Here is a 16,791-nt window from a genome sequence, read left to right as displayed (position 1 = left end):
CACGCTAATCTGCGGAAACTGCTGAAGATCGAGCAGATCCTGGGGCTGAACCTGATCCTCATCATCCGACACACTTCTGTCAGGTTCTACAACAACATCAGACCAGCTTTACCACTAAACCTGAAGCCATCATCACACTGAGACAGAAGAAGAGAGATGATCTGACTACCGACCGCGGAGGCCCTCAGGAGCCCGAACACACACGCCACGAGGAACACCACGACACACAAGTGCAGAACAATCCCAGGGTTCAAGTCCTGAATCCCGTCCATAACTGTCCGCCCTCACTTTCACTTTATTCACTTTCACTTTCCGTTTCTCAGCAGATCAGCTGCAAGTCATAAAACTTCATAATGTTTACAGTTTGTATCTGATTAATTATCAAGGATATGAATCATGTAATAGTTGCCACGGATACAGAAATAGCAAAGATTAAAAACTAAACTCTCCAGAAACTAATTCTACAATCCCTCATCATGAATATTAATTAGATATCATGACGTTCGCCGCTCTGATTGGCGCTCGCCGTCACAGGCGTATCAGTGCTGTCCAATGAGAACACAGAGCGTTATTCACCTGCTCGTGAAGAGGTGTGTGATTCTGCGCGCCTCCGGATCAGAACCGCCTCGTCTGGGCTGGATCCTCGCGGGGTCGCGCTCTGGTGAGGTCGAGAGGTCAGTGTGAGCTGAGCTCTTCCGGGTCACACTGGGCTTCTGCAGCCAGAGATCCAGAGACTTCTGACGGCTTTTTCCTGGGATCTGTCTCTTCCTCTGGAGTTTAGATGAACCTTCAGGACGAACGGCTTCTTTTCTTAGGTTTTCTGCATCTTCTTCAGGACTGTTTAATAGAAATCATATTATAAATGATAATTTAGAGAAACTTCAGCTGTTAAGGTTTGGATTATAAATAAGTTAAACTTATTTTATTACCTTCCTTCAGACTCCAGCGGCCTCTGGCGCTTCTTCAGCGGCTCGCAGTCTGACATCTGAGGAATAAAGATCTGAAAACTCTATTATAATTCACTGATGAGTATCACGACATGTATTAACATACAACAACGGTCCCGTCGTGTTCAAGGTTACTAATCGGATCACACTTGCAGTTTTAAAGTTCATAAGGATCGATACTGAAGTGCACGGATCTGACTTCCTGTTTTCTTGACGTTTAGCACCAGTAACCAATGAGCGATCGATGTTCAGCGAGTGGGCGGGGCCTGTGGGGCGCATGTGTTCTGACGCGCTGCTGTGTGTTCTGATCAGCTCAACTCTCCGATGTCTACCGCACGCGCGTGCCTGTGCGTTCTGTGCGGTTTACCGGCGGCGGGGAAATCCCGTCTGGCGCACGAGCTGCGGAGTCACGCGCACGGGCTCGGCTGGATGACGCTGCTCGTGACGTATGACGAACTGATCCCAGCGCGCGACTGGCAAGAGGTTTCTCTTTCATGTTATGATAAACGTGTTAATATGTCTCGTCTCTGTACAGTGTCGTACTGTGATGTTGGCTGTCAAAATCATCTGTGTGTGTGTGTGTGTGTGTGTGTGTGTGTGTGTGTGTGTGTGTGACAGAGAGAGAGAGAGAGACCTTTTGTTATTTATTTGTGTATAAGAGCAGCTTTGTATGTTACTAATTATTCAGAAAATGCGTAAGTCCACAAGCATTATGTTTGTATGAGAGCTGCTGGTACATCAATCTATATTGTTTTGTATGAAAGCTGTTTGTGATTTTGCTAAAGCAAAATGTTTTGTTTTTGTTTGAAGGATTATATTGCTCATTGCACATAACAGGAGGATGTTGGATAGAAGTCTATTATTTTATGTTAGAGATTCAGTTTGTATTCATTTACTACAAGTTTGCTGCTAGTACAGGCACACATTTATTTTCCTGTTGGTTCTTTGCAATGTTGAGACATATGCTGGCAAATAGTTGACTTGCCAAATCACTTCCATTTGTTTTATTTATAAAATATATTGGGAGTAAATTATTTATGGGTCATTATAAATACTTTGCTTTAAAAGTACCAAGTAGTCACACACACAAAAAAAAGATGCATCGATAATCGTTTTAGCATCGCATCGCAGCCCTCTGAATCATAATCGAATCGTGAGATGCCTAGAGATTCCCACCCCTAATCATGCGTTGTGGTCGTGTCTAGGCGCAGGTCCTCCATCTGATCTGGATACGGCCCGGTTCCGGCTGACTACATCATGTGTTGTGGTCGTGTCTAGGCGCAGGTCCTCCATCTGACTGGATACGGCCCGGATACGGCTGACTACATCATGTGTTGTGGTCGTGTCTAGGCGCAGGTCCTCCATCTGACTGGATACGGCCCGGATACGGCTGACTACATCATGTGTTGTGGTCGTGTCTAGGCGTAGGTCCTCCATCTGATCTCCATCCCACTTTTTCCATGGTGGAATTCCAAATTAGCACTTTTTCCAAATTGGATAAATGAAGCAACAGTTCAACTCTTACTATTGTGTAGTTTGTATTAATACCATGGTTCAACAAATAATGTAAAGGTTAAATAATAATTCACTTAGACTTTATAAAAAGCAATTGTGACTTTATTTCACACAATTCTGACTTTATATCTTGCAATTCTGACTTTATAACACGCAATTGCGACTTTATAACACGCAATTCGGATTTTATATCTCGCAATTCTGACTTTATAACACGCAAGTGCGAGTGCGACTTTATTTCACGCAATTCTGGCTTTATATCTCGCAATTCTGAGAAATAAAGTCAGAATTGCGAGATGTAAACTCGCAATTGTGAGATAAAAAGTCGCAATTATCTTTTAAAATGTTTTTTTCTGTGGCGGAAACAAGCTTCCATACCTCCTGGCCTCTTCCTCCCATCCATCCTCCCTGACGCGGACCGTTACGGTAGGGCCGGCCCAGCTATCGGTAGGCGCCGGCGGTGCCGCGGTAGCCTACCTGAGAAAACGTTTTGGAAAAGACGGGCTGGACGCAACCAACTCTATAGGAGGGGAGGGGAGAACTCCCTCACATGGTACAATCCATGCAGAGGCTGCGCGCTGCGGTGTCAGAATGCGGAACGTGTGTAGCCTAATGTAACCAAAGTGACAAATGTAAAAAAAAAAAATAATAATAATAATTTCCTCGACCGGCCCAAAAGTGAAGCGGCCCACCGGGAATTCTCCCGATTCTCCCGATTACCCACCCCGGGCCTGGTTCCGGCTGACTACATCATGTGTTGTGGTCGTGTCTAGGCGTAGGTCCTCCATTTGATCTGGATACGGCCCGGTTCCGGCTGACTACATCATGTGTTGTGGTCGTGTCTAGGCGCAGGTCCTCCATCTGATCTGGATACGGCCCGGTTCCGGCTGACTACATCATGTGTTGTGGTCGTGTCTAGACGTAGGTCCTCCATCTGATCTGGATACGGCCCGGATACGGCTGACTACATCATGTGTTGTGGTCGTGTCTAGACGTAGGTCCTCCATCTGATCTGGATACGGCCCGAATACGGCTGACTACATCATGTGTTGTGGTCGTTAGGGGTGCACCGATCCGACTTTTTCAGTCCCGATACCGATGCCTGGGCTTTGTGTATCTGTCGATACCCGATACCGATCCGATACTATTGTTGAATTAATAATAAACTGTATACCTTCCACCTTATACCTTCCTTGAAGAGACTAAAGGCACCAGACTTTACTAACTAAACATAACTAAGACAAAATAATAGATGTATGTAATGTGTTGAATTCTTATTTATTTAAAAAAACAATTGTGCATTCAAATCTAAAATATAATGTAATCAAATTCTTAAATTAAAATAAATAAAATGTAGCCACAAGAAACAAAACAGTGCATTGGTTGAACATACAATAGTAATCAAACAGTAACCAAACATTGTAAACATGTAAAAAATATAAAGTGCAAAGTCCTGCAAACAGGAATTTAAAATGCAACATAGCAGCTGAACCTGAGAATAAACAAATAAAAAGTTGGTCGAACAACAACTTGATCACACAAACAAATAATAACCAAACATTGTAAACATGTAGTGCAGTGTCACACCACCATCACAAACATGACCTGTGAATGCTCACTTAATCAGCAATGGCAAATTTAAATGTCAGTTTTAATGATCAATATGTTTCATATTTTAAAAAATGAAAACAAAAAGAAGCAGGGTTGTGTTTTATATTTCGTGTTGTTATAAATATATGCAGTAAAGATGATCAATGTACGCGTTTGCCTGAACTACATTTATGTGGCCATTAATATGTTTAAGATTTTTTTTTTTATGAAAAGAGGCAGAGTGGTGTTTTATAACATATTTCGTTTTATTGTTGGCTAAAACATACATAAAGAGATGACCGGAGTAGCCAGAGCGAGCTGAGTGACGCGATCAAGAACGCTGCTGTTCCATTTGCAGAATAACCGGACTTGCCGCCTCTCGTCCTCGGGAGTTCGTTCTCCTGAGTCGAACTTGGCAAGTCCGAACTACCAAGGACGCAAGTCCTTGCGTAGCCTACTTGGTATTGAGAAACGGCCTCTGGCTCGCTCCATGTTGCTTCTAGCATGCGACACACGTGAAGCTGACGAATGACGTAGGTTCTGCTGTGACGACAAAAAAAACCCTGGATCGGCCCGTGGATCTGTTATTTTTTCCGATCCCCGATCCAGCTATTTTGTCAGTATCGCGGCCGATATCCGATCCTAATATCGGATCGGTGCACCCCTAGTGGTCGTGTCTAGACGTAGGTCCTCCATCTGACTGGATACGGCCCGGATACGGCTGACTACATCATGTGTTGTGGTCGTGTCTAGGCGCAGGTCCACCATCTGATCTGGATACGGCCCAGTTCCGGCTGACTACATCATGTGTTGTGGTCGTGTCTAGGCGCAGGTCCTCCATCTGACTGGATACGGCCCGGATACGGCTGACTACATCATGTGTTGTGGTCGTGTCTAGGCGTAGGTCCTCCATCTGACTGGATACGGCCCGGATACGGCTGACTACATCATGTGTTGTGGTCGTGTCTAGGCGTAGGTCCTCCATCTGATCTGGATACGGCCCGGATACGGCTGACTACATCATGTGTTGTGGTCGTGTCTAGGCGTAGGTCCTCCATCTGATCTGGATACGGCCCGGATACGGCTGACTACATCATGTGTTGTGGTCGTGTCTAGGCGTAGGTCCTCCATCTGACTGGATACGGCCCGGATACGGCTGACTACATCATGTGTTGTGGTCGTGTCTAGACGTAGGTCCTCCATCTGACTGGATATGGCCCGGATACGGCTGACTACATCATGTGTTGTGGTCGTGTCTAGGCGTAGGTCCTCCATCTGATCTGGATACGGCCCGGATACGGCTGACTACATCATGTGTTGTGGTCGTGTCTAGGCGTAGGTCCTCCATCTGATCTGGATACGGCCCGGATACGGCTGACTACATCATGTGTTGTGGTCGTGTCTAGGCGCAGGTCCTCCATCTGATCTGGATACGGCCCGGATATGGCTGACTACATCATGTGTTGTGGTCGTGTCTAGGCGCAGGTCCACCATCTGATCTGGATACGGCCCGGTTCCGGCTGACTACATCATGTGTTGTGGTCGTGTCTAGGCGCAGGTCCTCCATCTGACTGGATACGGCCCGGATACGGCTGACTACATCATGTGTTGTGGTCGTGTCTAGGCGTAGGTCCTCCATCTGATCTGGATACGGCCCGGATACGGCTGACTACATCATGTGTTGTGGTCGTGTCTAGGCGCAGGTCCTCCATCTGATCTGGATACGGCCCGGATACGGCTGACTACATCATGTGTTGTGGTCGTGTCTAGGTGCAGGTCCTCCATCTGACTGGATACGGCCCAGTTCCGGCTGACTACATCATGTGTTGTGGTCGTGTCTAGGCGCAGGTCCTCCATCTGACTGGATACGGCCCGGATACGGCTGACTACATCATGTGTTGTGGTTGTGTCTAGGCGCAGGTCCTCCATCTGACTGGATACGGCCCGGTTCCGGCTGACTACATCATGTGTTGTGGTCGTGTCTAGGCGCAGGTCCTCCATCTGACTGGATACGGCCCGGTTCCGGCTGACTACATCATGTGTTGTTGTCGTGTCTAGGCGCAGGTCCTCCATCTGATCTGGATATGGCCCGGTTCCGGCTGACTACATCATGCGTTGTGGTCGTGTCTAGACGCAGGTCCACCATCTGATCTGGATACGGCCCGGATCCGGCTGACTACATCATGCGTTGTGCTCGTGTCTAGGCGCAGGCCCACCATCTGATCTGGATACAGCCCGGATCCGGCTGACTACATCATGTGTTGTGGTTGTGTCTAGGCGGAGGTCCTCCATCTGACTGGATACGTCCCGGATACGGCTGACTACATCATGCGTTGTGCTCGTGTCTAGGCGCAGGTCCACCATCTGATCTGGATACGGCCCGGATCCGGCTGACTACATCATGCGTTGTGCTCGTGTCTAGGCGCAGGTCCACCATCTGATCTGGATACGGCCCGGATCCGGCTGACTACATCATGCGTTGTGCTCGTGTCTAGGCGCCGGTCCACCATCTGATCTGGATATGGCCCGGATCCGGCTGACTACATCATGCGTTGTGCTCGTGTCTAGGCGCAGGTCCTCCATCTGACTGGATACGGCCCGGTTCCGGCTGACTACATCATGTGTTGTGGTCGTGTCTAGGCGCATGTCCTCCATCTGACTGGATACGGCCCGGTTCCGGCTGACTACATCATGTGTTGTGGTCGTGTCTAGGCGCAGGTCCTCCATCTGACTGGATACGGCCCGGTTCCGGCTGACTACATCATGTGTTGTTGTCGTGTCTAGGCGCAGGTCCTCCATCTGATCTGGATATGGCCCGGTTCCGGCTGACTACATCATGCGTTGTGGTCGTGTCTAGACGCAGGTCCACCATCTGATCTGGATACGGCCCGGATCCGGCTGACTACATCATGCGTTGTGCTCGTGTCTAGGCGCAGGCCCACCATCTGATCTGGATACAGCCCGGATCCGGCTGACTACATCATGTGTTGTGGTTGTGTCTAGGCGGAGGTCCTCCATCTGACTGGATACGTCCCGGATACGGCTGACTACATCATGCGTTGTGCTCGTGTCTAGGCGCAGGTCCACCATCTGATCTGGATACGGCCCGGATCCGGCTGACTACATCATGTGTTGTGGTCGTGTCTAGGCGCAGGTCCTCCATCTGACTGGATACGGCCCGGATACGGCTGACTACATCATGTGTTGTGGTCGTGTCTAGGCGTAGGTCCTCCATCTGACTGGATACGGCCCGGATACGGCTGACTACATCATGTGTTGTGGTCGTGTCTAGGCGTAGGTCCTCCATCTGATCTGGATACGGCCCGGATACGGCTGACTACATCATGTGTTGTGGTCGTGTCTAGGCGTAGGTCCTCCATCTGACTGGATACGGCCCGGATACGGCTGACTACATCATGTGTTGTGGTCGTGTCTAGGCGTAGGTCCTCCATCTGATCTGGATACGGCCCGGATACGGCTGACTACATCATGTGTTGTGGTCGTGTCTAGGCGTAGGTCCTCCATCTGACTGGATACGGCCCGGATACGGCTGACTACATCATGTGTTGTGGTCGTGTCTAGACGTAGGTCCTCCATCTGACTGGATATGGCCCGGATACGGCTGACTACATCATGTGTTGTGGTCGTGTCTAGGCGTAGGTCCTCCATCTGATCTGGATACGGCCCGGATACGGCTGACTACATCATGTGTTGTGGTCGTGTCTAGGCGTAGGTCCTCCATCTGACTGGATACGGCCCGGATACGGCTGACTACATCATGTGTTGTGGTCGTGTCTAGACGTAGGTCCTCCATCTGACTGGATATGGCCCGGATACGGCTGACTACATCATGTGTTGTGGTCGTGTCTAGGCGCAGGTCCTCCATCTGATCTGGATACGGCCCGGATACGGCTGACTACATCATGTGTTGTGGTCGTGTCTAGGTGCAGGTCCTCCATCTGACTGGATACGGCCCAGTTCCGGCTGACTACATCATGTGTTGTGGTCGTGTCTAGGCGCAGGTCCTCCATCTGACTGGATACGGCCCGGATACGGCTGACTACATCATGTGTTGTGGTCGTGTCTAGGCGCAGGTCCTCCATCTGACTGGATACGGCCCGGTTCCGGCTGACTACATCATGTGTTGTGGTCGTGTCTAGGCGCAGGTCCTCCATCTGACTGGATACGGCCCGGTTCCGGCTGACTACATCATGTGTTGTTGTCGTGTCTAGGCGCAGGTCCTCCATCTGATCTGGATATGGCCCGGTTCCGGCTGACTACATCATGCGTTGTGGTCGTGTCTAGACGCAGGTCCACCATCTGATCTGGATACGGCCCGGATCCGGCTGACTACATCATGCGTTGTGCTCGTGTCTAGGCGCAGGTCCTCCATCTGACTGGATACGGCCCGGATACGGCTGACTACATCATGTGTTGTGGTCGTGTCTAGGCGCAGGTCCTCCATCTGACTGGATACGGCCCGGATACGGCTGACTACATCATGTGTTGTGGTCGTGTCTAGGCGCAGGTCCTCCATCTGACTGGATACGGCCCGGTTCCGGCTGACTACATCATGTGTTGTGGTCGTGTCTAGGCGCATGTCCTCCATCTGACTGGATACGGCCCGGATACGGCTGACTACATCATGTGTTGTGGTCGTGTCTAGGTGCAGGTCCTCCATCTGACTGGATACGGCCCGGTTCCGGCTGACTACATCATGTGTTGTGGTCGTGTCTAGGCGCAGGTCCTCCATCTGACTGGATACGGCCCGGTTCCGGCTGACTACATCATGTGTTGTTGTCGTGTCTAGGCGCAGGTCCTCCATCTGATCTGGATATGGCCCGGTTCCGGCTGACTACATCATGCGTTGTGGTCGTGTCTAGACGCAGGTCCACCATCTGATCTGGATACGGCCCGGATCCGGCTGACTACATCATGCGTTGTGCTCGTGTCTAGGCGCAGGCCCACCATCTGATCTGGATACAGCCCGGATCCGGCTGACTACATCATGTGTTGTGGTTGTGTCTAGGCGGAGGTCCTCCATCTGACTGGATACGTCCCGGATACGGCTGACTACATCATGCGTTGTGCTCGTGTCTAGGCGCAGGTCCACCATCTGATCTGGATACGGCCCGGATCCGGCTGACTACATCATGCGTTGTGCTCGTGTCTAGGCGCAGGTCCACCATCTGATCTGGATACGGCCCGGATCCGGCTGACTACATCATGCGTTGTGCTCGTGTCTAGGCGCCGGTCCACCATCTGATCTGGATATGGCCCGGATCCGGCTGACTACATCATGCGTTGTGCTCGTGTCTAGGCGCAGGTCCTCCATCTGACTGGATACGGCCCGGTTCCGGCTGACTACATCATGTGTTGTGGTCGTGTCTAGGCGCATGTCCTCCATCTGACTGGATACGGCCCGGTTCCGGCTGACTACATCATGTGTTGTGGTCGTGTCTAGGCGCAGGTCCTCCATCTGACTGGATACGGCCCGGTTCCGGCTGACTACATCATGTGTTGTTGTCGTGTCTAGGCGCAGGTCCTCCATCTGATCTGGATATGGCCCGGTTCCGGCTGACTACATCATGCGTTGTGGTCGTGTCTAGACGCAGGTCCACCATCTGATCTGGATACGGCCCGGATCCGGCTGACTACATCATGCGTTGTGCTCGTGTCTAGGCGCAGGCCCACCATCTGATCTGGATACAGCCCGGATCCGGCTGACTACATCATGTGTTGTGGTTGTGTCTAGGCGGAGGTCCTCCATCTGACTGGATACGTCCCGGATACGGCTGACTACATCATGCGTTGTGCTCGTGTCTAGGCGCAGGTCCACCATCTGATCTGGATACGGCCCGGATCCGGCTGACTACATCATGCGTTGTGCTCGTGTCTAGGCGCAGGTCCACCATCTGATCTGGATACGGCCCGGATCCGGCTGACTACATCATGCGTTGTGCTCGTGTCTAGGCGCCGGTCCACCATCTGATCTGGATATGGCCCGGATCCGGCTGACTACATCATGCGTTGTGCTCGTGTCTAGGCGCAGGTCCACCATCTGATCTGGATATGGCCCGGATCCGGCTGACTACATCATGCGTTATGCTCTTGTCTAGGCGCAGGTCCACCATCTGACTGGATACGGCCTGGTTCCGGCTGACTACATCATGTGTTGTTGTCGTGTCTAGGCGCAGGTCCTCCATCTGATCTGGATATGGCCCGGTTCCGGCTGACTACATCATGCGTTGTGGTCGTGTCTAGACCCAGGTCCACCATCTGATCTGGATACGGCCCGGATCCGGCTGACTACATCATGCGTTGTGCTCGTGTCTAGGCGCAGGCCCACCATCTGATCTGGATACGGCCCGGATCCGGCTGACTACATCATGTGTTGTGGTTGTGTCTAGGCGGAGGTCCTCCATCTGACTGGATACGTCCCGGATACGGCTGACTACATCATGCGTTGTGCTCGTGTCTAGGCGCAGGTCCACCATCTGATCTGGATACGGCCCGGATCCGGCTGACTACATCATGCGTTGTGCTCGTGTCTAGGCGCAGGTCCACCATCTGATCTGGATACGGCCCGGATCCGGCTGACTACATCATGCGTTGTGCTCGTGTCTAGGCGTCGGTCCACCATCTGATCTGGATATGGCCCGGATCCGGCTGACTACATCATGCGTTGTGCTCGTGTCTAGGCGCAGGTCCACCATCTGATCTGGATATGGCCCGGATCCGGCTGACTACATCATGCGTTATGCTCTTGTCTAGGCGCAGGTCCACCATCTGACTGGATACGGCCCGGATATGGCTGACTACACCATTCTTCTTATGATGTAACGAGTACATTAGGTGTTATAGGAAGTGTTCCCGGTTCCGGCTGACCTAGTTTATGCAGCAATCATCAGTGTGAATGAGTGAGTGTGTTTGAGTGTTTTAACAGTAAGTTTTCTGTTCTCTTTGTCTGGCTCATGTGTCTGTTGTATTGTTTTGTTTTTTAGACCGAATGGAAGCAGCACAGGAAGACGGTTCTGATGTGTTTGGAGAAATTCCTGCAGCAGACTCACACACTCTCCTCCGCTCAGACTCACACACTCTCCTCCGCTCAGACTCACACACTCTCCAATCAGACTCAGACTCGCACAGTCTCCTCCGCTCAGACTCACACACTCTCCGATCAGACTCAGACTCACACACTCTCCGCTCACACTCACACACTCTCAGAGAGTGCTGATGGCATCTGGATGCGCTTCCAGCAGATGCTGCTGCAGCAGAGACTCTCTCACACACACACACACTCGCAGTCGCTCGTCCTGCTGCTTGACGACAACTTCTACTACCAGAGCATGAGGTTCCAAATCCACCAGCTGGCGAGGAAGTGTAGGTGCAGCTCCTGTGTTTCGGTGTTTCTGAGGCGGGCTGCTGGAGAGTGTGTGCGCTGATGTCCTGTGTGTGTCTGTATGTGTGTGTTGGACAGACGGCGTGGGCTTCTGCCAGGTGTTCCTGCACTGTCCGCTGCAGGTGTGTGTCCAGAGGAACCGGCAGAGATCTCAGCGAGTCCCTGAGGAGGTGCTGGTCCAGGTGTGTGAGCGCATGGAGCCTCCGAACGAGAGCCGGAACCGCTGGGAACAGCAGAGCCTCACGCTGGATGGGTCAGAGAGCATCGCAGACCAGGATCTGTAGGTCAAACACACATACACACGGCTCTGAGAGCCTCGCAGACCGAGACCTGTAGGTCAAACACACAACCACACACACACACACACACGCCTCCGAGAGCCTCGCAGACCGAGACCTGTAGGTCAAACACAGAACCACACACACACACACACACACGCCTCCGAGAGCCTCGCAGACCGAGACCTGTAGGTCAAACACAGAACCACACACACACACACACACACACATAGCTCCGAGAGCCTCGCAGACCAAGACCTGTAGGTCAACCACACACACACACACACACATAGCTCCGAGAGCCTCGCAGACCAAGACCTGTAGGTCAAACACACAACCACACACACACACACACACACACATAGCTCCGAGAGCCTCGCAGACCGAGACCTGTAGGTCAAACACACAACCACACACACACACACACACACACACACACATAGCTCCGAGAGCCTCGCAGACCGAGACCTGTAGGTCAAACACACAACCACACACACACAAACACACACACACACACACACAGCTCCGAGAGCCTCGCAGACCAAGACCTGTAGGTCAAACACACAACCACACACACACACACACACACATAGCTCCGAGAGCCTCGCAGACCAAGACCTGTAGGTCAAACACACAACCACACACACACACACACACACACACACACAGCTCCGAGAGCCTCGCAGACCAAGACCTGTAGGTCAAACACACAACCACACACACACACACACATAGCTCCGAGAGCCTCGCAGACCAAGACCTGTAGGTCAAACACACAACCACACACACACACACACACACAGCTCAGAGAGCATCGCAGACCGAGGCCTGTGGTTCAAACACATCATGTTTAAACTCTGCATGAAAGGGAGGTTACGCTGGTCTTTTCCTTTCGATAAAGTCGTATATTTGAGTGAAACGCTTCTGTAACAAGAACAAATGTACAGTGCATCCGGAAAGTATTCACAGTGCTTCACTTTTTTCCACATTTTGTTATGTTACAGCCTTATTCCAAAATGGATTAAATTAATTATTTTCATTATTTCTTTCCCTTGATCCTGACGAGTCTCCCAGTTCCTCATCTTTCCCTCGATCCTGACAAGTCTCCCAGTTCCTCATCTTTCCCTCGATCCTGACGAGTCTCCCAGTTCCTCATCTTTCCCTTGATCCTGACGAGTCTCCCAGTTCCTCCAGACATGACGCTTGCCATTCAGGCCAAAGAGTTCAATCTTTGTTTCATCAGACCAGAGAATGTTGTTTCTCATGATCTGAGAGTCCTTCAGATGCTTTTTCGCAAACTCCAGGCGAGCTGTCATGTGCCTTTTACTGAGGAGTGGCTTCCATCTGATTGGTGGAGAGCTGCAGAGATGGTTGTTCTTCTGGAAGGTTCTCCTCTCTCCACAGAGAAACGCTGGAGCTCTGTCAGAGTGACCATCGGGTTATGGGTCTCCTCCCTGACTGAGGCCCTTCTCCCCCGATCGCTCAGCTCTAGGACGAGTCCTGCTGGTTCCACACTTCTTCCATTTACGGATGATGGAGGCCACTGTGCTCATGGGGACCTTCAACGCTGCAGAAATGTGTCTGTACCCTTCCCCAGATCTGTGCCTCAATACAATCCTGTCTCAGGTCTATAGACAATTCCTTGGACTTCATGGCTTGGTTTGTGCTCTGACATGCACTGTTAACTGTGGGACCTTATATAGACAGGTGTGAGCCTTTCCAAATCATGTCCAATCAACTGAATTTACCACAGGTGGACTCCAATCCAGTTGTAGAAACATCTCAAGGATGATCAGTGGAAACCGGATGAACCTGAGCTCAATTCTGAGCGTCACAGCAAAGGCTGTGAATACTTGTGATTTGTTTTTATTTTTTTATTTTTTTATAAATTTGCAAAGATTTCAAACAAACTTCTTTCACATTGTCATTATGGGGTGTTGTTTGTAGAGGGAAAATAATGAATTTAATCAGTTTTGGAATAAGGCTGTAACATAACAAAATGTGGAAAAAGTGAAGCGCTGTGAATCATGCCAGCAGGAATATCACCCTGTAGTCCAGGACTGGTTCCCACTGGAGCTAAATAGGGTTGAGTCTAGTTAGTTCCTAGGTGGGAGACTCCTGAGAAAACCTGGTTGCTGCTGGAAGAGGTGTTAGTGAGGCCAGCAGGGGGGCGCTCACCCTGTGGTCTGTGTGGGTCCTAACGCCCCAGGCTAGTGATGGGGACACTATACTGTCAAAGAGCACCGTCCTTCAGATGATGTAAAACCGAGGTCCTGACTCTCTGTGGTTATTAACAATCCCATGGCACTCCTTGTAAAGAGTAGGGCTGTAATCCGGTGTCCCGGACAAACTCCACCCATTGGCCCTTGCCAATCATGGCCTCCTAATAATCCCCATCCACTGAATTGGCTCGATCACCTGTAGCGTGTGTGTGTGTGTGTGTGTGTTGTGTGTGTGTGTGTGTGTGTGTGTGTGTGTGTGGTGAGCGGTGAGCGCACTCCTGCTGTTGTACTGTGGCTGCCAGTGGATGCTCACACTGGTGCGGGTTGAGGAGAGATTCCCTGATATGATTGTAAAGCGCTTTGGGTGTACAGTAGAACATATGAAAGCGCTATATAAATGCCTCATTCATTCATTCATTCATTCAATACTTTCCAGATGCACTGTAGGGCGTCATCAGAGAAGAGATTCTGCTAGAAAAGTTATTCTGATTCAAGATTATTAAAACAATAATGATGTGCACCCCTAAATCATTTACAATAAATGAGAATCATCCGTTTTGATTTCATGGTGACTTTAAATCCACAGATCGTCTGATGTAATATTTGTGTTTAATTGTCTCAGATGATGATTCTTCTTCTCATTTCCTCTTTCTTTCTCCTGAAGGCAGAAGCTGATGGACTTGCTGGCGTCGGCGCTGGAAAACCCGTTGAGGCCCGTCCAGGACGTCTTTCTAGAGTCTCAACAGAAGGTCTGAAAGCTTCGTTCATCAGTCAGAGACGGAGCAGCACATTCAGTTCATCACCGTTACACACTCGCACAGAACTCACCTGTTCCACTGTTGTGGTTTGGGTCGGTTTCGTAAAAACTCTTGCCACATTAGAAGACACAATTACAGTAGATGAACACAGACAGATGATGATGATTGTAGTCTGTAGTGATCAGACCCTCCTCTGATGCGATGCTCTGTGTTTCAGGAGGCGGACCGACGGATCTGTGCGTCCAGCGCTCTCCATCGGGCCGACCAGACCTGCAGACGCCTGGTGTCTCACGCCGTGGCCTCGGCTCGCGGTACAGGACCAGTCATGCTAACCTCAGCTAATATGAGCCTGTTCAGAGTGTGTGAGATGTGTGTTTCTTCAGAGTGTGTGAGATGTGTGTTTCTTCAGAGTGTGTGAGATGTGTGTTTCTTCAGAGTGTGTGAGATGTGTGTTTCTTCAGAGTGTGTGAGATGTGTGTTTCTTCAGTGTGTGTGTGATGTGTGTTTCTTCAGAGTGTGTGCGATGTGTTTCGGTTCTGCTGTGTGTCAGTATTGTCTGCGTTTCTTCAGAGTGTGTGAGATGTGTGTTTCTTCAGAGTGTGTGAGATGTGTGTTTCTTCAGAGTGTGTGCGATGTGTTTCGGTTCTGCTGTGTGTCAGTATAGTCTGTGTTTCTTCAGAGTGTGTGAGATGTGTGTTTCTTCAGAGTGTGTGAGATGTGTGTTTCTTCAGAGTGTGTGAGATGTGTGTTTCTTCAGAGTGTGTGAGATGTGTGTTTCTTCAGAGTGTGTGTGATGTGTTTCGGTTCTGCTGTGTGTCAGTATTGTCTGTGTTTCTTCAGAGTGTGTGGGATGTGTGTTTCTTCAGAGTGTGTGTGATGTGTTTCGGTTCTGCTGTGTCTCAGAAGCGCAGGCGTCTCCAGATGTGCTGAAGGCTCTCGCCAAAGAGCTGAACGAGCTGAAGACTCGGTTCCTGCAGGATCTGAAGAAGGACCTTCCTCCTTTCCCTGAGGAGAAACTGTTGGCGTTCGAGCACCGCACACGCCAGACGCTGTCAGAACACATGAAGAACACCAGAGGAACATCATGAGGAACATCACTGACTCTGAACACATGAGGAACATCATGAGGAACATCACTGACTCGGAACATCACTGACTCGGAACACATGAGGAACATCACTGACTCGGAACACATGAGGAACACATGAGGAACATCACTGACTCGGAACACATGAGGAACATCACTGACTTGGAACACATGAGGAACATCACTGACTCGGAACACATGAGGAACATCATGAGGAACATCACTGACTCGGAACACATGAGGAACATCATGAGGAACATCACTGACTCGGAACACAGGAGGAACATCATGAGGAACATCATGAGGAACATCACTGACTCGGAACACATGAGGAACATCATGAGGAACATCATGAGGAACATCATGAGGAACATCATGAGGAACATCACTGACTCGGAACACATGAGGAACATCATGAGGAACATCACTGACTCGGAACACATGAGGAACATCATGAGGAACATCACTGACTCGGAACACATGAGGAACATCACTGACTCGGAACACAGGTGAAACACATGAGGAACATCATGAGGAACATTCCTGACTCCGAACACTCCGAACACATGAGGAACATCCCTGACGTCTGAAATCCATCATTTATGACCTCTGTCAACTGGGTTTCTAAATACTGTAAATGTTTTCAATGCATCAGTCACAAACACTCAGATTCAGTATGACCGACGGACAATGAATCTTTATTATTGGGTCAGAGGTCACTGATGCTCATAGGGTTAAAGGTCAGTTAGGGTTAGAGAGGTCAGTGTTCCTCAGGTCACGTTAACCACATTTTTCACTCAACTCATCATTTGACTGTCTGAAATATTTGCATATATTTAAATTGATAACGATTTTTAAACATGCATTATTGTCTTTACATTTTTTTTTTTTTTTTTTTACAATGATGGGTATAAATAAATATGAATTATGTAGTTGACCTGAGTCAAATTCAGTGAGCTCCAAGTCGAGTATAATTTACGAAATATATACAA

General features: G+C 49.9%; 3 protein-coding genes across 9 annotated transcripts in view; 2 read left to right on the top strand and 1 right to left on the bottom strand.

Moving 5' to 3' along the window:
* Nucleotides 1–1,068, bottom strand: part of LOC309484871 (poly(ADP-ribose) glycohydrolase) — a 33,256-nt gene extending 32,188 nt beyond the window's left edge. For 2 of the 3 annotated variants that reach the window (XM_082151329.1, XM_082151331.1), the window contains exons 1-2: nucleotides 930–1,068; nucleotides 577–837 (exon numbers count right to left, since the gene is read on the bottom strand). In XM_082151329.1, the coding sequence (XP_082007455.1) occupies nucleotides 577–837; nucleotides 930–985 (317 nt within the window). In that variant the 5' untranslated portion in view covers nucleotides 986–1,068. Of the gene's footprint in view, nucleotides 1–3; nucleotides 87–173; nucleotides 486–576; nucleotides 838–929 lie in introns of those variants that run through there. The other variant, XM_082151330.1, reaches the window with a different exon arrangement.
* pstk (phosphoseryl-tRNA kinase) lies at nucleotides 563–16,676 on the top strand (the record flags this gene model as incomplete). 5 transcript variants are annotated; one of them, XM_082151339.1, is made up of 7 exons in its annotated part: nucleotides 1,272–1,430; nucleotides 11,057–11,435; nucleotides 11,533–11,734; nucleotides 14,619–14,703; nucleotides 14,930–15,023; nucleotides 15,616–15,809; nucleotides 15,999–16,676. In XM_082151339.1, 6 exons carry the CDS (start codon nucleotides 1,272–1,274, stop codon nucleotides 15,798–15,800), a joined length of 1,104 nt encoding a protein of 367 aa, XP_082007465.1. In that variant the 3' UTR covers nucleotides 15,801–15,809; nucleotides 15,999–16,676. The 5 variants fall into 5 exon arrangements, with proteins under 5 accessions (XP_082007468.1, XP_082007465.1, XP_082007464.1 ...); XM_082151342.1 differs by lacking the exon at nucleotides 1,272–1,430 and adding an exon at nucleotides 563–674 and having other exon boundaries at nucleotides 15,616–16,676; XM_082151338.1 differs by having other exon boundaries at nucleotides 15,616–16,676.
* Nucleotides 16,677–16,731: 55 nt separating this feature from the next.
* The window catches only part of acadsb (acyl-CoA dehydrogenase short/branched chain), a 20,703-nt gene continuing 20,643 nt past the window's right edge, over nucleotides 16,732–16,791 (top strand). Inside the window, exon 1 of the mRNA XM_082151337.1 lies at nucleotides 16,732–16,791. This exon is cut by the window's right edge and continues 290 nt beyond it. The gene's annotated coding sequence lies outside the window, so the exon portion shown is untranslated.

This window comes from Leuciscus leuciscus (assembly GCF_965113295.1).
Source record: "Leuciscus leuciscus genome assembly, chromosome: 21".
Taxonomy (NCBI): Eukaryota; Metazoa; Chordata; class Actinopteri; order Cypriniformes; family Leuciscidae; genus Leuciscus; species Leuciscus leuciscus.
This window is presented reverse-complemented; position numbering and strand designations above follow the sequence as displayed.